The sequence below is a fragment of the Arvicanthis niloticus genome, chromosome 20 (genome assembly GCF_011762505.2).
Source record: "Arvicanthis niloticus isolate mArvNil1 chromosome 20, mArvNil1.pat.X, whole genome shotgun sequence".
Taxonomy (NCBI): Eukaryota; Metazoa; Chordata; class Mammalia; order Rodentia; family Muridae; genus Arvicanthis; species Arvicanthis niloticus.
This window is the reverse complement of record NC_047677.1, coordinates 47211976-47234581: the sequence shown is the minus strand read 5'-3', so window position 1 is coordinate 47234581 and position 22606 is coordinate 47211976. Positions and strand designations below refer to the sequence as shown.

The window sequence follows — 22606 nt, the reverse complement described above, 5'->3', positions numbered from 1 at the left end:
AGTGACTTGTGAAGCAGTGACAGGCTCACAGTGACTTGTGAAGTGATATTCTGGGTACAATGACATGGGTTCACAGTGACTTGTGAAGCAGTGACACGGGCTCACAGTGACTTGTGAAGCAGTGACACGGGCTCACAGTGACTTGTGAAGCAGTGACATGGGCTCACAGTGGCTTGTGAAGCAGTGACACAGGCTCACAGTGACTTGTGAAGCAATGTTCTGGGTGCAGTAACATGGGCTCACGGTGACTTGTGAAGCAGTGACATGGGCTCACAGTGATTTGTGAAGCGATGTTCTGGGTGCAGTGACATGGGCTCACAGTGACTTGTGGTTACTTAGGTGTCCACAGCTGGACAGCCAAGTAAGAAGCCGTCCACTCTGCTCTCCTGCAGCCGCAAACGCCACCGCCTTCCGGCTCAGGTGGCTGCCATCCACGTACAGTTCACCGAGTATTACTTCCCAGATAATCAGGAGCTTCCGGGTAAGCTGGGCTGCTGTTTCCTCTGATGACGTCTCTTCCTTCCTTCCTCTTCTTTACCTTTGTCGGTATTGAGGCCGCTGTACACAGTCTCACTTGTGGCAAGTCAGTTTGTTCTAGTTAAGCTCTGCCTTGGGGTGAGGGCTCCGTTGATCCAGTGCTTGCCCAGCGTGCATGATTGACTGTGGCCCTCTGGGAGGTGGAGGCAAGAGGATCAGAAGTTGGTAGTCTTTCGAGGTCATCCATGGCTCCACAGTGAGTGTGAGGTCAGCCTGGAGTATGTGAGACAGCATCTCAAAAGCAGAATGAGGAGAGCCGTGCCATGTCCAGGGCTGCTGTGTCTGCTGTTGTGGTAGTGCAGCTTTAGCCGGTCAGTGAGAGTCTAGCTGCTGCCTCCTACATGACATTCTGATTTCTCTGCTTCCAGTGCCCTGTCCCAATCTCTACATCCAGTTAAATGGGCTGACGTTCACTGTGGATCCGGTCAGCTTGCTGTGGGGAAACCTCTTTTGCCTAGACTTATACCGAAGCTTGGAGCAGTTCAAAGCCATCTATAAGCTGGAAGATGCCAGGGGGAAGGATGAGCATCTGGACATCCGACTGGATGCGTTCTGGTTGAAGGTAGGGACAGAGTTGGACTTTTGCCACTTGTGGGTAGACACAGCTACATTCCCTCCAAGATTGTGAGCATAGTTCTGCTGTGTCCACCTGGCAGAAGCAGGAAAATGAGCTTCAGATGCTCTGTGCTTGCTCGCATGGCCTTAACTGTTCATTCTCTCTAAAGGTGAGCTTCCCACTGGAGACCAGAGAGCTGGCGAAGCCGCATCGTCCCCAGGCGCTGGTCTTCTCCACGGCAGGCATGGTTGCCACCAACACCCGGCATGCCCCAAACTGTGGTTGTCCAGACCTCCAGAGTCTCTTCCGGGGTTTTGCTGCCACGGAGTTCTTTCGTTCTAGCTATGGTCACTTTCCCAAGGTCCCAGGGGGCTTCAGCCTTCTTCACATGCTCTTCCTGCATCACGCTTTCCAGATGGATTCCCTTCCAGCTCAACCTAGCTCCCTCCCTCCTCAGAGGCCAGCGGCATCCCAGGATCTTTGGTCCCTGCATTTCACCCAGATCTCCTTGGACTTTGAAGGCACAGAACACGTCAAAGGCCATACCTTGAATTTTGTGGCGCCCTTCCCTTTGTCCATTTGGGCCTGCCTTCCTCTCCGCTGGCAGCAAGCCCAGGCACAGCGACTCCTTTTGGCCTCAGAGGGGAGGCTAAAACCGTCAGCCAGCTTTGGCAGTCCTGTGCGCTCTGAAGCTCTTGCCCCTGAGTCTGTGTCTCATCAGAGGTCAAAGACCGAACGAGATTTGAAGAGCCTCTCAGGCTCTATAGAAGTCCCAGAGGTTATGAGGGAAGGTGATGCTGGTGTGGACCATAAAGGGCATGTGGCAGAACTGGAGGACGTGGCAGATGTTCACATGCTTGTACACTCCACTGCCCACATCAGAGTGAGGCTCGACCACTACCAGTACCTGGCCCTGCTGCGCCTCAAGGAGGTGCTTCAGGGCCTTCAGGAGCAGCTGACCAAGGATACAGAGGCCATGACTGGGCCTCCCTTGCGGGAGCAGACAGTGTGCATCGGAGTTCTCTTCCCTAGCGCTGAGGTGGCTCTCCTGATGCATCCTGCCCCTGGGACTGCACACGCTGACTCTGCAGGCTCAGACACCACCAGCCTCATAGACTCAGAGCTGTCGCCGTCAGATGACCGGGAGCCGAAGTCTGATGCCTCCTCAGACCAGGGCCCAGTAAGCCCCGAGAAGGACCTGAGGGACAGCAGTGCTGAAAATCTGACTGTGTCCCAGGAGAGGCTGCACAGTGACGGAGAGCTACAGACCTCGACTCCACTTGTACAGCAGCCAGCAGGGAAGGGCCATGAGGCAGTCGAGTCTCTACAGGCCAAGAGGCTGAGCAGAGCTCAGACCGCCAGCTCACCGGCTGCGTTGAAGTTGCCAGCGGACAGGGAGGCTGCTCTGAACGGACAAGGCGAGCCTGTACCCTTGAGGAACATCGAGGGGGAACTGTCCAGTGCTCTTCACATGACCAAGGATGCCACCAAAGAGGCTCTCCACGCTACCGTGGACCTCACCAAGGAGGCTGTGTCCCTGACTAGGGATGCCTTCAGTCTGGGGAGAGATCGAATGACCTCTACCATGCACAAGATGTTGTCCTTGCCTCCTGCCAAGTGAGTGTTTCTCAGCCTCTTTCTGAGGAAAAGCCTCTGCTTTCCCTCCAGTTGTGACCACTGGACTCCCTGCCCCCTGCTGTGTGCACTCTTAGAGGAAGACGGCTGAGGAGGGGGAGGCTGCAAGTCGGCGTCTGCAGCTTGTCAGGGTGTGGGGCCTCACAGTGGTCCACACACATTAGGTCTGCAGCGTGTTAGGGTGTGGGGCCTCACAATGGCCCACACACATTAGGTCTGCAGCTTGTCAGGGTGTGGGGCCTCACAGTGGCCCACACACATTAGGTCTGCAGCTTGTTAGGGTGTGGGGCCTCACAGTGGCCCACACACATTAGGTCTGCAGCGTGTTAGGGTGTGGGGCCTCACAGTGGCCCACACACATTAGGTCTGCAGCTTGTTAGGGTGTGGGGCCTCACAGTGGCCCACACACATTAGGTCTGCAGCTTGTTAGGGTGTGGGGCCTCACAGTGGTCCACACAGATTAGGCTGTGGTGGGCATCTATATTTTGTTCCTGTTGTTGCTAAGGAAACCAAGGCCTAACAAATGTTAGGCAAGGACTGTTAGCACCAAGCCATACTCCTAGTCCACGTCAGTGTGTGTTTGCTTGCGTTTTGAAACAAGACAGTGTCTTACTATAGATAGTCCTGCTGTCTGGAATGAGCTCACTCCTTTTTTTTTTTTCTTTTCTCTCTCTCTCTCTCTCTCTCTCTCTCTCTCTCTCTCTCTCTCTCTACTGAAACAAAAGTTTTATTAGTGCTAAAACAGTGAGATATTTTACACATCGCTTTTTTCTGGCCCCGTCTTCTTGAGTCTTGGCATTACAGGTATGCCACTGTGCCTGACTTTGCTGTAATAATCATTGCAGCGGTTATCTTGTAATTTATTTGTTAAATTTGATGCCCAGACAGACCTTTGAATTTCCAGTTTATGGCTAGGGGACTGCTGCGTGAGGGGAGGCTGTGCTCCCGGACTCACCTGCTCAACAGAGGAGCCAGCCTTCGCACCCGCTCCGTGTGCCAGCCCTGCCGCTGTCCAGAGCGGTGGAGAAGGAAAGTCAGGCTGAGCTCTTGACTGTGGTGGGCCCTGTGCTAAGCGTTAGAGCAGGTTAAGGAAAGACACAGAGGTGTGGTCAGAAGGGCGGGAACAGTGGGCTTTCCTGTGAGTCTCTGTGGTCTTAGGAAGGACAGTGCAGCAGGAGGAGCCTCTTCTGGGGCATTTGGTGGCTCACAGGCCATGGTGTCACAGCCACGGAGTTAGCGCTTCTTTCTTTTCTTCTTGTATTAAATAAATTCATTTATTTTGTGTATGGATATTTTTACCTGCATATGAGTACAGTGCCCAAGAAGGCGAGAACAGGGCATCAAACCCTCTGGGGTTCGGTTTACAGATGGTTGTTAGCCACTGTATGGGTGCTGGGACTTGATCTCAGGTCCTCTGGAAGAGCAGCCAGTTATGCCTTTAGTGCTAGGTCTTTACCCACTGAGTTCCTGCAGTCCTGTGGGACACGTACTGATACCACACCCACTTCATACGGAGGAAACGGCTCAGCAAGGCAAAGCCTTGTTGAGGCTCATACCATGGCGCTCCTCTGTAATTTTACAACTTCATTAAAGACCAGTGTCAGTTTACCTACCCTGCACTCGTCTCCCAGAGCAGCAGAGTAAAGGCTGGCGGAGTGGGGTGTGCTTTAGAGCTGTTGCTGCCCTTCAGGACTCAGGCAGCCCAGCCTTTTGGAACTCAGTTCCAGGGGATCGAAAGGCCTCTTCTGGCCTCAGGAACCATGCATCTGTGTGTGCACATACACATGTGCCCGCACCCACACACACGTTCAGAAACAAGACTCTGGAGTGAATGCAAGCGGCTTTGGGCACCACTTACTACAGGGTGGTAGGTAGTTGTCCTCTCCTGTGGATGGCATGACCCTGAATAACCTTGAGATTTAATGGTACTAGCTGGGATTCAGAAAGGCCGTTGGCAAAGGCTACTGTGTGTTCACATTACCTGTCTGAATGAGGGAAATGGATTAGCCTGTGGATGGAGTGAGGGGTGTGGAGAACAAACAGGTGTTCAGCTCTGAGCTGGTGGGCCTTGTTTTTGTTTTTGTTTTTTTTGTTTTTTTTTGTTTTTTTTTTTTTTAAACACAGGGAGGCCATGGCCAAGTCAGATGAGGGGGTGGTGGCCCCAGTGAGTGGAGGTGCTGCCCGACTCCGGTTTTTCTCCATGAAAAGGACAGTCTCTCAGCAGTCATTCGATGGTGTCTCATTGGACAGCGGTGGCCCCGAAGACCGGATTTCGGTGGACAGCGATGGCAGTGACAGCTTTGTGATGCTCTTGGAGTCTGGTATGTGAGAGCCTGGTTGCATGATTCCAAGAGGGCTCTCGGTGGCTGATGGTACACCAACAGGATTCATGTGGAGCAGAGATAGAATAAAACTGACATTTTCCTAACCAAACAAAAGAGAGAAAATTTAGTATATTTGTTTTTTATGGCTTGTTTTATCTCCACATTTCCTAGGTTATTTTTATATTTAGATTTTGGGGTTTTTATGGAGGTGGGTGGGGTGTATCTCATGTAATCCATGCTAGTCTTGAAGTCCCTATACTTCTGCCTCTCAAGTGCAGGGGTCACAGGCACACGCCACCACTCTCGTCTCTCCTACAGGTCACTGTTTAATACTTAACACAAGGTCTTAGTCTTGAGGCTGTGGGATCAGCTGACCAGAGTTCGTTTTGCGTCTGCTGTCAGTGATGATACGCTTGCTGTCTGGTCGTGGTTTGCCTGTGTTTTTTTTTTTTTTTTTAATTTTGAAAGCTTTTTTCTTTTTTATATTTATTATTTTTATATTGATTTACATGTATGATTATTTTGTCTGAATGTGTATGTAAGTATACCATGTGCATGCCTAGTGTCCTTGGGGCCCAGAAGAGTGTGCTGGATGCCCTGGGACTAGAGTCAGGGACCATTATGAGCCGCTGTTTGGGTGCTGGGTTTCTAACTTGGGTCTTTTGGAAAATCAGCTAGTGCTCCCAACTCTGAGAAATTTGTCCAGCCCTTGCCTGTGTATTTTATTGTTGGAAAATAACTTCAAGTTTTTTGTCTGTTGATATAATGGTTAAATTTAAATATGTATACACACACATACATATACACATACACATATATATGTATATATGTGTGTGTGTGTGTGTGTATGTATCAATAAAATATGTATGGGTGTTTTGCCTTCAGGCATGTCTATCTAATGTGTATACAATGCCATGGAGGCCAGAAGAGAGTGTCAGATTCCCTAGAACTGGAGTTAAGATGTGAGCCACCATGTCAGTGCTGGGACTTGAACTCTGGAAGAGCAGTCAGTGCTCTTCACTGCTGGGCCATCTCTCCAGCCTTCATCCCCACATGTTGATTAACTTTTAGCCATTAAATATGTCACTTTTGTAAGATACATGCTCTTAGCTTATCAAAATAGACACTTTCAAAATGATCCCTTCAGAATATCTGAAGAGCATGTTTATGTCTTTTCTTTCTTTCTTTCTTTCTTTCTTTCTTTCTTTCTTTCTTTCTTTCTTTCTTTCTTTCTTTCTTTCTTTCTTTCTTTCTTTTTTTTTCCGAGACAGGGTTTCTCTGTGTAGCCCTGGCTGTCCTGGAACTCACTCTGTAGACCAGGCTGGCCTCAAACTCAGAAATCCGCCTGCCTCTGCCTCCCAAGTGCTGTCTTTTCTTTCTTCTTGACATTATTTACAATTACTGCTGTTGCTCTAACAGAGACTCGCAGTGTGCTGGGCGAGTGTTCTGCCACAGAGTCACACCCTAGGTCCCTTCCTGGTTTCCTTTACCTTTTGTTGGTTAGTGAGGAATGTCTGTGTCTATGAGGTAACATGTTACCCCACGCATGCCCGTTACTGTCCTGTCATGAGGTAACATGTTACCCCACGCATGCCCGTTACTGTCCTGTCATGAGGTAACATGTTACCCCACGCATGCCCATTACTCTCCTGTCATGAGGTAACATGTTACCCCACGCATGCCCATTACTCTCCTGTCATGAGGTAACATGTTACCCCACGCATGCCCGTTACTCTCCTGTCATGAGGTAACATGTTACCCCACGCATGCCCGTTACTCTCCTGTCATGAGGTAACATGTTACCCTGAAGACCCCCATACTCGGGAGACCCTTCCTCAAGCCTCCGGAATCGTGACCACCCAAAAATCACAAGAAACCATACCTGGATGCAATCAGCAGAGGTTTATTAGAGGTTTTGCCGGCGGTCAAAAACGACAAGCTCTTTAGCTCCAAGAGCAGAGTTTTTGGCCCGGTGTGGTGGGTTAAAAGGTCTTTTATAGCATGGAGTGGGGGGGAGGAAGGCATTTTCGCGTGCTTACACATGATTGGTTGTTTTACAAATTTTGAACATAGCACTGGGAAGACCAAGGGAGGGGTAACCAAGAACAGTGGAACATTTCAGAGAATCTAGCCCAAATGATAGCATCTTTATCTGTAGTCAGGAATGCCTTCCTGCCTTGGGTGAGGCTTGGGGAATGTAATCCAGCAAGTGTCCTTCACCTGGATTGTGAAGGCCTGAAATCTTATTTTCAGTTCCAAGTTCTGTAAGGCGAAAAAATCTACACATATTTCATAAAATGGCCTTTATAATTTTTCACTCTACATCCCCACTTCTTCCAATTTGCTTGTTTTTAATCATAAAAACTCAATTATTAATAAGTCTATTTTCAACCCCACTTCTTCCGATTAGGATCTTTAGAAAAGTTTAAACCCCAGTGTCATCATAATTACCATTTTCTTGACCCAAAGTCCTATGTTGGTGGCGCAACACAAAAAGCTGAACAGCATTTATCCTTTCTCTAACAAAAGTTACTAATCTGTTTAAAATGTAGGGGCCTGTGGTTAAAAGCAAAAGTAAAATCACAAGGGATCCAGCAAGGGAGGATTGAACCAACTCTCGAATCAACATTGTTGTGCCTCTCTATCTTGTCTCTGGTCTAACCTTTCTCTGAATTTACTCTCTGGTCACTCTTGAATGGTCTACATAATAGTAACATTTTTTCTTAGAGCAGCACACAGACTTTCTCCTTTAAGAAACAACAAGTCTAGTAACAACTTAACTTTGTTACTGACTGTTCTAGGGCTCTCAAATCTATATCAGTGGCAGCTCTCAGCTGATGAAAATAATGAGGTGTCTGTATCAATGTGGCCACACCTGTCTCTATACCTATGGCCATTCCTAGTCACAATGTAACAGCTAGAGTCAAGGAAAATAGGCTCTCTGCAGAATCATCTAGGGTGTATCTCAAACTCAGTTCAAGAGTACCTGTGGGAACTAGCTGGACAAGTATATAATAATCTTTGTTTTCATCAAAGATAGCAGTGGAAACACATGGTGTTAACCGGGAGCTGTAAGTCTACCATTTATCAATTTTAGGCACTAAGTATCTGTTAGCAGGGGTTCTTGGGCTCTATTCTATTGACTAGGAGTTTCAAAACATTTCTTTTTCTTTGTAACACACTTTCAAAGTTGTCTTCTGACTTTTCCACATTTTGTGGCACATAGCTGTCTACATATATATATATATATAATCACATATATAATAAAGAGAAATTGCAAAAGGAACAAATCTATATAACTCTAGATTCACATTTCAACTTCAATCTTGTAATCACAAGCTGTCGTTTAACCTTGGGTGTACACACACTAAGTCCCACCCTCCAAGGCAGCATTTTCCCTGTGCCTCTGGGGTGGTCTCAGGAGTCAAGGCCTGCTGCTCTTTAGCCTTGTAGAATAGCAGAAGACCTGGAGCTAAAGAGTAGGGGGTTGTTCAGGCATCTGAATCTTCTCCAGTTGGCATCAGTCACAGGTGGTGATGGTGAACTTCAAGGAGGTCGGATGGTCCACAGCACCAGGAACAGTCTTTTAGTAGCCTGAAAAATCATTTCTCACACAAAATGGACATTCTGGGTATGGAGCAAGGACAAGGGACACTCTAGCCAGCGCCAGTTCCCAAGGGTAGTTTAATTTTAGGGTCCTGTATATTCTCGCTACCTGTCCTGAGCTTTGGAGACAATATAAACAGTGGATCTTCAATTCCTGACTTACCTTAAAACTGCTCTCTGATCTAATTACCTAGGACACTTGAAACCTTGGGAAGGTCCCTATTCTAGGCTGTTTTCTCCTAGGTATTTCTTATTTACTCTAAGTCTTATTATTTCTCTGGCTCAAAACCTAAGGTCCCTTATACGCTTTAAGTCTCTTGGCTGCTTGGTTGCACTCATATCTTAAGAGTCCATCTGTGTATTTAGCCTGGTAAATCCTTTGCTTTCAGGGGAGTATAGTTCTCCCTTCTTGTGTGCACCATTTTCTCTTTTTCTCTAGATAGTATCTGGCAGGATGGCTAGCAATCTTTTCTTTCTCTTATTCTGTGCTTTAAGTGAGGCCATCTCTTAGGCCCACAACTGGAACAGGCTCCCATATCAAGACACTTGATTTGTCCAGTTATTGCCTCAGGCCGGAGTCTCCTCCCTTGGTGTCCTGGGCAACAAATATTTACAGCTTCTGGTTTCATCAGGGTTTTCCTCTCTTGGCATATAGCCTTGCGGGCATGGGCTGTGGCAAAAGCATACCTGCTTGTCGACCCCAGGTTCCAAGGTTGCTCTCTGCACCGATGATCTCAGTCCAGATGACATGTGTCCACCACAGTAGCGCTGGCTTGTCTCTGACCAGCATGGAGAAAACTGCTCCCATCTGTAAAGCAGCTTACCTTGGTTCCTGGCTGAAGTCAGTCTTCTATCCGTTGAATTCTTGTCAGCTAGTTGCAGCCCAGGAAGTGTTGTATCTGGATGTCTATCCTAGGGGGTATCCCCTCAACCAGACAGGGGATAGGAGCAGCCTAAGATGACCATAAATGAATGGGATACCCAGCCCATCTCTTAGTCCACCATTTTCGGGTAGTCCATGAATATGTTTTGACCCGTTGGCCTGGAGGAAGCCCCTGTGTTTCTTCACACAGAGCTGTTATCTTCGCCACTTGGGGTGTTTTTCGAGGCCTGGGATTTTTTGGCCCTGGCTTCTATTTGTTAGGGCCCTCTTGGACCCTGAAGCTGGTTCCTTTACTTGCAATGCGCACACTGGTCTTTTTCAAAGAGTTTTATCTCTCTTTGATTGGAGTCCCTTTTTTCTACTTTCTGTAAATTCTTTCCTGTCACCTTTCTCTTTTTTCACCTCTCTCTAGTCTCCTCTATTCCTCTCTATTCCTCTGGACTCACAGCAACATATCTCCATTCTTCTTCTCTACTCTTTTCTTCTAGACTTACACTAAACCTTCTCTATTCCTCTTCTCTATTCCTTTCTTCTCCCACTTGCTATTACCATCAATAATTTTAATATGTAGTATACTTCCTAAATCTTTCAATGACTTATCTTGTAGTCTCTGGAGCCTCTGGAGCCTTGTCTACACTGACAGAATGTCTCTATGAACTAGTCTAGAAAGGCTGTGGGTAACTTATCTGATCTCTGCTTAACCTCATGTGTCCTGATCAAAATTAGTGGGGTCTCAGTAACCCTGTCTCTCAAGATCTATCAGCGGGATCTGGCGTGGGCCTTTGGGTGTCCCTTACCTTCTGTCACATGAAGGTCTCAGTCACATCTGGTCCGAATTGACCTGCTGCTGACCACGTCCTGATCAATTGATGGGGTCCCCATGTCTGAGGCTTCACTTCTGAAGACCAGAACCTACAAGGGTCTTGTGGAGAAAAGGCTTTTACCTTATTTATTGCTTTGAACTCTGTGTAGACTGATGCATTTGTGAGGCTGCATGACTGCTGTTCACATCACACTAGAGACCATAACCTAATTCAGTCTGCAAACAGTACCTTGTCCACAGGTGTAATGTGAGCTCATCTCTGAAGCTCTAAGAAAGAAACCAAATCAGAATGAATAGCCTTATCTATAGCATTTCACAGTAAGGACTATTAAGATGTTGCAGGTTCACACAGTTATTAACAATTTTTTAAAAGGCAACTTGAGTTACATTTGACACATATTTGAATTTAACTTTTAACAAAATAGAAACTTTGGTCATAGTTCTATAAAAACCTTTTAAAGAGTTATTTCTGATTACAACAAGAACAATAAAGTAAACATTTTTATGTCTAACATAAGAGCACAAGTCTTCACCACTTCTTCAATTTTATCTTGTCAAAACTCTCATCTTTGAACCAAATCTTAATGAAAATCTCATATAAATAATGAAATTGACTCAAACGGTAATGGTTAGAAAATCCATCAAAACTGAAGGATATATATATATATATATTTTTTTTTTTCTGACTCAGGACAGCCTGTAACTTTTAAGCTGTAATTTTAGAAAAAAGCACTCCTTTACTTATTAAACTGGGAAAAATCATTAACTTTCTTTTTCTGCTGGTGCCCTTCTCCTGGCCACAGAGCAGGGCGAATTATCAGTTTTTCTTGTGTAAATCAAGACAGCCTCACAAGTAAGTTTTAAACTAAATTAAGTAAGCAGTTTTAACCAGTTCTTGTCTCTTTTTTTAAAAAAATAATTAACTCTCAGGTGAACAATCTTGCTGCGGCTGTTTGTCTAGCTGTCCTGGCTCCACTGCCAGGTTTTTTTTTCTTTTTTTATCACCTGGGTTCTCATCTATCTTCATAGGCGGCAGGTGGAAAACGCCATTTGTTGCACTAGTGACCTCAAGGTACCCAGTACAGCCAGGAATACCAAACTAGGTAGCTGTTGCACGCTGTTGCTGTGCTGGGGAACCACGAGTTGTCTCCTGCCAAGTGTGGGCTGGGCTCGGGCACCCTCCATGTGCTGTTACCTGGAGTATACCCTATATGCGGTAGGCGGGCTGTAGGAACACGAACCGCAAGCACGAACCGAGGAAGCTGCCCCTTATTAAAGGACCTGCCCGCCTTTCTGCAGCTGTATTCTTGTACCGGCAGCTTCATTCCTCTCTCTGCTGGCAATCATGTTACCTATTTTTAACTCAAGATGTTTAACACAGTAGATTAACAGCTAACACACAGATGATTTGCCAAGAAAAGACACACACACATATAAAAAAAACAACACAAATAGCTCACCCCTCTCATGGGTGGTACATAAAACACAGATAGCTCACCCCTGCCACGGGTGGCACAAATAACACTTAACCACATTTGGTCACGACCCCAGATGGAGAAGGATTCCACGTCTTCTCCCCAAGTAGGAGCGTTCAGGCTCTTGAAACCTGATGGTCAGATCTCCTGACCTTCTGGAAGGCCTCTCACCTTCCAAGGAAGACTCCAATAACCAGACAACACGGTCAGTCTTCACAGATTCAGATTTAACAGATTCAGACAACTTGGTCAGCCTATGCTGGACCAAGTCTACCAGATTTCTAACACGCCAGCCATGAACAACCCAAAAATAGACACACTGCCATGAGAGCATAACAACCACGGTGGCCATTTCTGACCTTTTCTCTCTAGTTTCATTGTTTTTTTTTTTTTTGTTTTTTTGTTTTTTGAGACAGGGTTTCTCTGTGTAGTCCTGGCTGTCCTGGAACTCACTCTGTAGACCAGGCTGGCCTCGAACTCAGAAATCCGCCTGCCTCTGCCTCCCAAGTGCTGGGATTAAAGGCGTGTGCCACCACCGCCCGGCTCTAGTTTCATTGTTAACACACAAAAAGACTAACAAAAAACCCATCTCAATCGCCAGTGCCAGCCAAGAGGGATTCCATGTCCTCTCCGGCACCTAGATGCAAACCTGTGCAAGCCTAAAGGGATTCCACGTCCTCCCCTGCACCTAGATGAACCCCCAAACGTCTCTGGGGGTGCAGCAGCTAGTGACTCTCCAGCACATCTGCTAATCACTCATTTGTCTCCTCTCGAAACAAAAAATGGTTTACTGCCCCTCACGAGACAGAAACAGCTGCCAGTCCAAACCAAAGTGCACTTTTCAGAAACCAAATAATTCAGACAGACGGGCACAAACAACTTAACCAAATATCTTAAACAAACCTAGACAAAACAGCACACGAGACATCAGACGATTTAGGCAAACCCGCACATGAAAAACCAGAAGAAACCAGTACATGAAAAACCAGGCAATTTATACAAAAGGTCACACAACAACCAGACAGAAAAACCGCGGTGTCCCTTTACCTCCCAGCGTGGTTCTTGGATTAAGGTGGCCGCATATCCCGGACGAGCCACCAAATGAAGACCCCCCCCCATACTTGGGAGACCCTTCCTCAAGCCTCTGGAATCGCGACCACCCCAAAATCACAAGAAACCATACCTGGATGCAATCAGCAGAGGTTTATTAGGGGAGGAGCCGGCGGTCAAAAACGACAAGCTCTTTAGCTCCAAGAGCAGGGTTTTTGGCCCCGTGTGGTGGGTTAAAAGGTCTTTTATAGCATGGGGTGGAGGGAGGAAGGCATTTTCGCGTGCTTACACATGATTGGTTGTTTTACAAATTTTGAACATAGCACTGGGAAGACCAAGGGAGGGGTAACCAAGAACAGTGGAACATTTCAGAGAATCTAGCCCAAATGATAGCATCTTTATCTGTAGTCAGGAATGCCTTCCTGCCTTGGGTGAGGCTTGGGGAATGTAATCCAGCAAGTGTCCTTCACCTGGAATGTGAAGGCCTGAAATCTTATTTTCAGTTCCAAGTTCTGTAAGGCGAAAAAATCTACACATATTTCATAAAACGGCCTTTATAATTTTTCACTCTACAACCCCACGCATGCCCGTTACTCTCCTGTCCAGCTGAACGGATAGAGTGGATATACTTTCCAACATCATCTTTACATCCTCACCATGACTCGTTCCCAGTGACCATCGCTCTGTTTGCAGCATGCCTGATTGTCTTCTTCACCTCATGAGAAGTGACAGAGTGTGGTTTTTGGCCTTCTGTCCCTGTTGGCTCTAGTGACAGGTTCTCCTGCACATGCGCACACACGTTCTCTTTATTCACTGGACAGCAGACATGTTGGTTGTGTGACGTGGGAATTAGACTAGGCTATGGTACACATGGCAGCGCGTACATTCCTTGACTAACTGCTGTATTCCTCTGAGTATAGCTGAAAGTGGGGCGGCCGGTCTTGTGGGAACTGTTACTACAGAGAGCTGCTGCTGTCCGTGCCCGGACAGATGTACACTGCCCCGTGTGCTTCTCCATACCTCTTTGTTTCCTTCCTTCCTTTCTTTCTTTCTTTCTTTCTTTCTTTCTTTCTTTCTTTCTTTCTTTCTCTCTCTCCCTCTTTCTCTTTTCCTCCTTTCTTTTCTTTCTCTTTCTTCCTTTTCTTCCTTCCTTTTCCCCCTCCTTTTTCCCCTCTCTCTTTCTCTCTCTCTTTTGGTTTTTCAAGACAGGGATCTCTGTGTAGCCCTGGCTGTCCTGGAACTCGCTCTCTAGACCAGGCTGGCCTCGAACTCAGAGATCTGCCTGCCTCTGCCTCCTGAGTGCTGGGTTGAAAGGTGTGCGCCACCACTGCCCAGTTTTTCTCCACATTCTTGCCAACACATGTTCCCTATTTTTTTTGTGTGTGTGTGTTTTAAAGAGATGTTTGTTTTTAATGTTGTGTTTGTGTGGGCGTGTGCAGGTGCCCCCAGAAGCCAAAAGAGACCTCTGGAGCTGAAGTCCCAGACAGTTGTTAGCCACTGGGAACTGAAGCAGGTCTTCTGCAGGAGCAGCCAGTGCTGTTGAGCACTGAGCCATCTCTTTAGTCTTTGCTTTTGGCTTTTGAGTCATCACTGTGTAAGCCCTGCTGGCCTCCAGCCCGTGAGCCTCTTCCCCTGGTTTCCTGTGTCCTTGATTCCAGGCATGTGCTGCCGTGTCTGCTTGCTACACAAGGTTTTAATGTGTGTAGTGTAGAATTTCCTTTCCTTTCAAGTCCAAATATTGTTCTTTGTATATCTATACTGTATGTTGATTATCTGTTGACCACTAGACCACTACAGGTTGCTTCTGTTTAGACTTGTGTTAAATTTGACCAAATACAGTATTGCACTTAGAAAAAAACCAAGAGTCCTTAAGTCCATCAGCTAGCTCTCTGGTTATTTTATTTGTTTTTGGAGTTGTTCTTGTTTTAGAGGTTGAATGTGAATAGATCTTTCTGACTTCTGAATTTAAATCTTTTATTGCCTTCTTCATGCAGAGTCTGGTCCAGAGTCTGTTCCACTGGGATCTATGACAAGCGTCTTGGATGATAGTGGCATTCAGGGGAGCCCTGGTATGGATAGTGGTGGCCAGGGGTTGCCAGAGACCAGCAGTTCAGCGTCAGCCAGCGGGGACCTTGGCCTGCACTCGGTCAGTGGCCCTGCTTTCTTGTGTGGAGGGAGCTTCTCTGCCAGGCCCAAAGCTTGGGACTTAAGACTAAGAGCGCCTCTTCTGACAGGTGTCAGCTCTGGTCCTGAAGGTGAATGGAGTATCACTTGGGATTGAGGTTCGTGGTGAGGACCTGACCGTAGCCTTGCAAGCAGAGGAGCTAGCCCTGCAGCAGCTGGGCACCGTGGGACTCTGGCAGTTTCTACATGGACGGTGCCCAGGTATGGGTGATGACCATTCCAGAATAGTGGGATGTGCCTGAGGAGGGAGAGCGTAGCCAGCACCGGCCCTGTGCTGTGAGGGCAGCGGCTGTGGGCCACGCAGTTCTCTTTTCTCTAGCAGCCGTGGGGGAAGATCTCTGCCCATCCCATGTACAGCAGGCCTCCTGGAGCTCGCCCTGTGCTTCCCACTCCCTGGCTAGTGTCCATCCTTACTTCCAGGCTTAACCAGGAGTAGCCTCTCCTTTGCCTTGTGGCTGCCAACCAAAGCCTGTTTCTGATGGAGGAGTTTCTGTCGCTCATGCTCGTCCCTGGTTGTTAGAGACAAGGTCTCATTTATGCAGTCTATGCCGACTTGTAATCTAACTCTGTCTCAGGCTGGCCTGGAACTCCTGGTCGCCCCACCTGGGCCTCCTGAGGTCTTCCCTCACTGGCATGTGCCACCACGCCATGTTTGAAGTAGAGGTGCTGTGGTCATCCAGGTCCATCTTTCCTGGTGCTCTTCCCCAAGCTCTACCCTGGGCACTGATTCTAGATCACCAGAGTAGGGTGCTTCAGCTTCTCTAGGCGGTGTTTTCCAGTCTCCACTGAATTGTTCTGCACACATAAACTGGTCCCTCAGAGAAACTCTAGGTGGTTCTGTATGGCATTAGAGGGATTAGCGTGGATGAGTGGCAGATGCGAGGGTGGAGGCATTAGAGAAGGAAAGGATGCCCGGGTGCCAGAGTTGCATGTCTTGTTTTAGGAGCTTTTGTTGTTAGTCCAGTGCCTCAGAGTTGACAGCAAAGCCTTGTCCCTCCCTTCCGCCTTGAGGGGCATTTTTGACAGAGTCTAAGATCACTAGAGTGATGTTAGCTCATGGGCTCAGCCCGCCTGGCCTCAGCCGTACCTTTGCTATCCATGATGGTGTGCCTTTGGGCAAGTCGCCATTCTGTGACTCAGTTCACTCCTGTGCGGTGGGGTGGTGTTCATATGTTGGCGGAGGGTCATCATGAGTATCGGACATGGCTGAAGGGCTACGGTAGTCCTGGGTTAGTATGTTTCCCCCGGCTCTCTTCCCATAGGTTCAAGCTTTCAAGAACCCTCAAATCTGAAGACTGACCCCATCAGGCCTGCTGTGGGTCTGCGCTTTGAGGTGGGGCCTGGTGCAGCTGTTCATTCCCCGCTGGCCACACAAAATGGCTTCCTGGGGTTCTTACTTCGGGGCTGTGACCTGGAGCTGTTCACCTCCGTGCTCAACGGTCTGGGGCCTTTCTTAGAAGATGAGGACACCCCGGTGGTCGTCCCCATGCAGATTGAGCTCCAGGACTGCAGTGTCACTCTCAAGGTGAGAGGGGCCATGCTCGCCAGGGCTCTGTAGTGGCAGTGTCTTCCATGCCATCCCACAGCGTGTGAGCAAGTGAAGAGAGGTGGATTCCACTGTCTTCTGGTAGCTGCCGGAAGGTAGCGCAGGTAAAAGCCTCCTGTGGGGTGGAGGACCGCTCTGCTGGGGAAGTGCTCGCTGCTCGAGAGTAAGGTGCACAGGTGAGCTAGCAAGATGGTTCCGGGGGTAGACACACTGGCTGCCATACCTGATGGGCTGAGTTCAATCTCTGGGACTCACATGTGAGAAAGTAAGACCCTGTTCCCACAGTTGTTCTCTGACTTCCACAGGAGAGCCCTGGAGTTCTGGGCGCGCGCGCACACACACTCAGATACATGCATAATAAATAAGTTAATTTGAATGAAGCAAAAGAATATCTGGAGAATTGATGGCGTCAGAGTGCCCTGAGCTCTGTGTGTGTGTCTGTCTGTCTGTCTGTCTGTCTGTGCTGCCCCGAGCTGGGTGGTAGCTCTGTGTGTGTGTGTGTGTGTGTGTCTGTCTGTCTGTCTGCTGCCCCGGGCTGGGTGGGTAAGTCACATGGTCCCCCTCTCCCCTGCAGGATGATATCCCTCCAGTCTATCCAACGTCCCCTGGCCCTGTCCCCATCACTTTGGCAATGGAGCATCTTGTGCTGAAGCGAGGTGACGACGGTGTGTTTCACCTTGGTGGTGAGTCAGGCTTCTTGGCTTCTCTGCTCTGCCTTTCTCTGTTAAGCAAGTGGAAGCTGTCTGGCTCTTGACAGGTATTGTCAGTTAGGCTGGTTATTCTCTCTCCAGCTCCTGCTCAGGACAGACCGTTGGCTGAAGTACCTGAGAGACTGCAGCTTCCTGAAGAGCAGGTGCTCCTGGCGCGCATAGGCCAGGGCTTGGGACGCCAGGTGAGGGCCTAACCAGACGGAAACCTCTCCTAAGCATCTAGGGGGCTGTAACTGTGGGAGCAGTCAAACTCAGGGTCCCAAAGGTTGCCTGTAGTGTGAGCAGCTTCCGGAAGAGATGACAGGGACTGTACACAGGAGTTGGTGGGGTGGCCACTGCTGTTCATGTTCCTGTAGCTGATGGGCTCTGCAGAGAGACCCAGCCACTTGGGAGACAGATGGAGTTTTTTAACCCCTGCGCTGCTAGTGCTTCTGTCGAATTCCCCTGTCCAGCCTCCTTGTTGGTGGTTCAAGGAGACACTGCTGTGTTCCCTAATGGTGAACTATTTATCCTTCAGGAGAAAGAACCGCCTACCCTACAGCAAGAGCTTATGGATACCAAACAAGCACTGGCCATTGCCAACCAGGACAAAGAAAAACTGCTCCAGGAGATTAGGAAATACAACCCTCTCTTTGAGCTTTGACAGCAGCTCAGCCACCTGGGGTACGGAGAGAAGATATCACCAGCAACAGTGCCACCTAGGACAGGCGCCGCGGAGCCAGCAGGGTTGGGAGCACACAGTTCATTCCTTGTGTGCTTCCTGCTGGCTGTTTGCCTGGGTGGAGGACCGGGCAGAGCATGGCTGCATCCAGGAGCTGGGTGGCTGTGTCCCTGGCCCTGCACCGCGTCTTGCCATTACATAGCCCTGTCCTCTGCGCACCTGAGGGGGTCTGCTCTACTGTAGAGCACCTCGTCTCCTGGTCTCATGGCAGTGGTGTTGGCTTCCTTCATGGCCTGTGTGAGCAAGTGTCCACCTGGGTCACGCACACAGCCTCCAGAGAGCTTCCTATGGCATACCTGAAAGGTCCTTGGCCTGAGTTTGGAGTAGATCAGGAACTAGCCCGTCCCCAGGGGTTGGGGCAGAGGAGGCCTGCTGCAGTCAGGGCACCGTGGATTTGCCTAGTTTGGAATGGGAGCTAGGTGTGTATCACCCTGGCTGATGTTCTGGGTCAAGCTTTCCTGTTGAGTGTCTTCATTGTGATGCTTTGACTATGAAGTGGCCAGATCGTCCTTCCCTGCATAAGAACTGGTTTGAGATTTAAATCAGGACAGTGCTCACCTGCTCCCGAGTGCTCAGCTGAGAGCAGGATGGGGCAGGGATACAGTTCTGTTCTCACAGCTGTCCATAACCGGTCACTTCCTCTCTGTCCCTGAAGTCCTTGGTCACCTGCTTTTCCAGGACTGCTGCGTCTTTCTGCCTGTGCTGACTTAAGCACTTGGTAGTTTGGAAGTTAAATGCGCTTGCATTAGGCTTCCGACCTAGCTACACTTAGTTGTGCCCACCTCGCTGTGCTGCCTCACTTCCCTCTATTACGATGGCTTTTTAAATCATGTGATTTCAACTTAAGTAAAAACAAAACCAAAGTCCTTCTAGGTTTCCTTCTGGCCCTATGAAGGTTTCCCCCTTTCCTTCTGGTTATCAAAGCTTGGCTCTTTGGCGTGCTCTAAGTGCTGTCCGGATAGACGCACAGCATCCCTGATTCTCTTGACTTGGCAGATGGTGTGTCTGTTGGGAGCTGGTGATGCCACTGGAGTCCCAATTATGGCTGAGGGGATGAAAGGAGAAGTACCATCCCATGTAAAAATGAACACATTTATGGAGGAATGAGGTCGAGTTTGTTCAGACTTGCAGGAGCCAGTCATGTTCTTCACTAAGGCAAACTTGAGACCACCACGTCTTACAGGACTGTGGTTTCTTACACTGAGGAGACACATTACAGATTTGGGAATAACAGCTCCTGGAGACAGTTGTTCATAGGTGAAGTTCCCTCACTCAGATTTTCATAAATGACCCAGAACTTTAAATGAAGTCATTTACATTAGATGTCATACAACTTGTAGACAAGACAATGGAAAGCAAACCTGAAGAGAGAAACAACCATAAAGCCACAGGGAGGTGAGCAAGGCTGTAAACAGGCAGCACGACAGGACAGGTTGAGCACAGTGGAGGGCCGGGCTGTAGCTCAGTAGAGTATTTGAGCAGCACATGTGAGAGCCTGGGCTCACCCCACGATCACAAACACTGTCACAAAAATAGATTGTGTGTATCTAAACAACTACTACTGCTACTCCTCAGTACTGTCACACTCAGGAAAGACTCCAGAGCCTTGCTGAGGGAGCCGGGTCAGTGTGACACTGTGGCCTAAAGCCCGAGGCCTTCCGGCACCATGGGAGTGACTTCACCCAGCCACTGGGTACTTCTGTTGTATTTATTTATCTAAGAGATGGAGAAGAGAAGGGGGGTTCAGAGAACAGAGTGATCAAGATGAAGACATTGTCCTGCAAAGATAAGTGCTGAGGGGAGCAGGGGACCACACAGTCAAGAGTGGGGTCCCAATCTTAAAACTAGTTCTGGGGCCCTGTCACTGCCTCAGGGAAAAAGAAAGCACTTTGCTAATTGGCAGAGTCAGAAACTTGACGGGCTTGTGCAAGAAGCGGCACTTGTGTTTCTAACATTCTTGGAAGAGAAGGGAGAGCCAGTAACTAGAAAACAGAATCTTTCAGCCTCAGGATCACTTGAATTGGTTTAAAATCATATCCCTTCCTCTGCTGGTCACTGCATCCTCCACCCTAGGAAAAGATTCTGACAAATACTTGGAGTACTTTACCCTCACCCTTGAGCTTGCAGGTGAAACCTATTTTGTGTCAAGAATAATTAATGCCTTAATGGCCAGATTGTAAGGTTTTTGAGCTGAGGCAGTCTGGAGTTCTTTTCCATGTGCAAAGAGAGATGTAGAGTTTCGGCTTCCTTTATGCTTTGGCCTTTTATGTCTTGAAACCATCCCTCGGGAAACATGGTAAGATTATTCCATGGCATTTCAGTGTCTTGTGATTCCATTCCTCTATTCACTGGGGGGATGAACTGGAGAGGCTTGGCCATAATGAAAACTGGCTGTGTGGATCCCCAGGGTAAGGGTAGCGGAAAACACGGAGTACGACAGTGCATTTGCAGTTTAGCTGTGACGCTGCAGTTTGCAATACGAAATAATACCTCAAGAAGACTTCAGGAGGGCCCGCAACACTGTCCCTCAGAGCGTCTAGTCACTGCACATGGCCCTCAGTTGTAAAACCAGCTGTGTCATCTGATTGTCTAAATTTCCTGTTTACATGCATGTGCTGGGCATATGTGTTGGTGTGTGAAGACTTAGAGCTGAGTCTGCTAACTGGGCTGCAGAGATGGCTGTTGATCTGTCTAACTCATTTTCAATTTACTGGGATGATTTAACTGAGTCTGATGGAGCCAACATGGCTTCTCTTTCCCCAAGAGCTGTTTCCAGTGTTGTTTCCTGCCCGTACCGTGCTGTGGACTGCACTCTATGTGCTCTGTGCTGAGAGAATGGGGTCTGTGAAAGGGTTGATACCACATCTCACAGACCCTGGAACCAAGTATCTGCAGTGTCTTCGTGCTTTTCCTTAGGGGCTCCGGAGATTGTGCACTGCTAAGGCGGTGCGAGGTCTCCTGGGTGGGGGCTCTGTTCCAGACTCTTTCCTTTCATCTTGATGCCTAAATGACCACCCACGAGCAGAGCAACATCTGGCTGAAACCGTGACAGCTGGGACTAGATGTAGTTATGAACTCTTGGAGATGGGCAATGCACAGTTGTCTGGGTGACCAGGGCCCTGCAGGTGCCACCACACCTCCAGTCTGTTTCTCCAGGGTAGGTACAGAGAGGGGCTATTGATGAAGAGGCATTTTGCCCCCACGGCAGAGGGAGGAAATACTTGGTAACTTTTAACAGTGGGGCCTTGCTAAGTGGCCAGGCTTGAGATCTGAGCTTTCCGTTCTGCTGTTGTGTTTCTACCGTATCCGGAATCCTTTATCAAAGTAGATATAGCTCCTGTGTTAAGAATTTTGTATTGCAGTTGTGAGGAAATTTTTTCTGTCAGTTTACTACTTTCTGGCGAAGTTAGCCTGAGTCTTACACGCTTTGTGTGGAGTGCCCCACTGACGTGTCCTCTGCACTGGCTAAGCCAGTGAGTTTCAATGTAAGCTCTTAAGTTAGATCAGTCCAATTACTTGAGTCTGAGCTGTTTCCCTAACTCAGGGTGCTAAAAACAAAAGACTTGCTCAGGAAAGCTTCAGAAGAGAACAGCTTCCAACCCTGCTTCCTGTGACTCAGCAGCACATGGGAAGCGGGCCAGTGGATTGCCAACTACATCAGGTAGCCTTACTACTGCTAATCACTGTCAATAATGTCCTTTCATTCTCCAAGGAGAGCAGTGAGAACGGATGCAGTGAACTGAACCTCGGTCAGTATTGGGAAAGTTTACTGTCGCAATACCTTATTAAACTCGAGTGTACTGGTTCTGTGAACCACCTGAAAAGCAGAATAAATGATACTATTTAACAGTATTGGTCCGTGTGTCTGTCTGTAGGAGTGGACGTAGATGGGCTTTTACATATTTTTAAGGTAGGTTCCTTTTGCTATGTACCAAGTTGACCTTGAACTCACGGTTCTCCTGGTCAGATATGGGATTTCCATGGCTCTAACAGCGCTTGCCTAGTGTGCGTGGAAACCCTCAATGATCGAGCCCCAGCCCTGTATAAACCAATCCAGCGTGGTGGCTCACAGCCATAATCTAGCACTGGGGAGGTAAAGGCAAGAGGTTCCCAAATTCAAGTTGTCCTCTTGGTTACGTAAATACACTTTCAGTTTCTTATTTTTGTCTATGCATGTGAGTATATGTTGTGTATGTCTACACCTGTTGTGAGGCCAGGACAAAAGGTATTGTGTCCTCTCAAGCTGGAGTTATAGGAAGGTGACCGTGGCCGATGCCGGTGCTGCGAACTGAACTTGGATCCTCTACTGCTGACTGCTGAGCATTCACTCCAGGCCCAAACTTGAGGTTCTTGTGGATGTGGGAAAGGGGGCCAGGTGTGATGGCCACCGAGTAACTCAAGAGCCCCAGGCAGACTCTTGAGTTCAAGGCCAGCCTGGTTAGCTTAGTGAGTTCTAGACCAGCCAAGGCTAGACCCTGTCTCAAAAGCAGTTTTTTTTTTTTTTTCCCTACATGTAAAGTGGACCATGCATAGTGGTGCTCTGTGAGGCTGAGGCC

At 48.3% G+C, this 22606-nt stretch overlaps 1 protein-coding gene across 1 annotated transcript in view; it reads left to right on the top strand.

The window, feature by feature from the left end:
• Bltp3a (bridge-like lipid transfer protein family member 3A) overlaps positions 1–21902 on the top strand; it is a 51641-nt gene extending 29739 nt beyond the window's left edge. The window contains exons 12-21 of the mRNA XM_034524119.2: positions 340–481; positions 906–1099; positions 1263–2710; positions 4853–5049; positions 14884–15035; positions 15124–15274; positions 16336–16598; positions 17194–17302; positions 17411–17511; positions 17847–21902. Of these exons, the coding sequence (XP_034380010.1) occupies positions 340–481; positions 906–1099; positions 1263–2710; positions 4853–5049; positions 14884–15035; positions 15124–15274; positions 16336–16598; positions 17194–17302; positions 17411–17511; positions 17847–17972 (2883 nt within the window). The 3' untranslated portion in view covers positions 17973–21902. The remainder of the gene's footprint in view (positions 1–339; positions 482–905; positions 1100–1262; positions 2711–4852; positions 5050–14883; positions 15036–15123; positions 15275–16335; positions 16599–17193; positions 17303–17410; positions 17512–17846) is intronic.
• Positions 21903–22606: the final 704 nt, after the last annotated feature.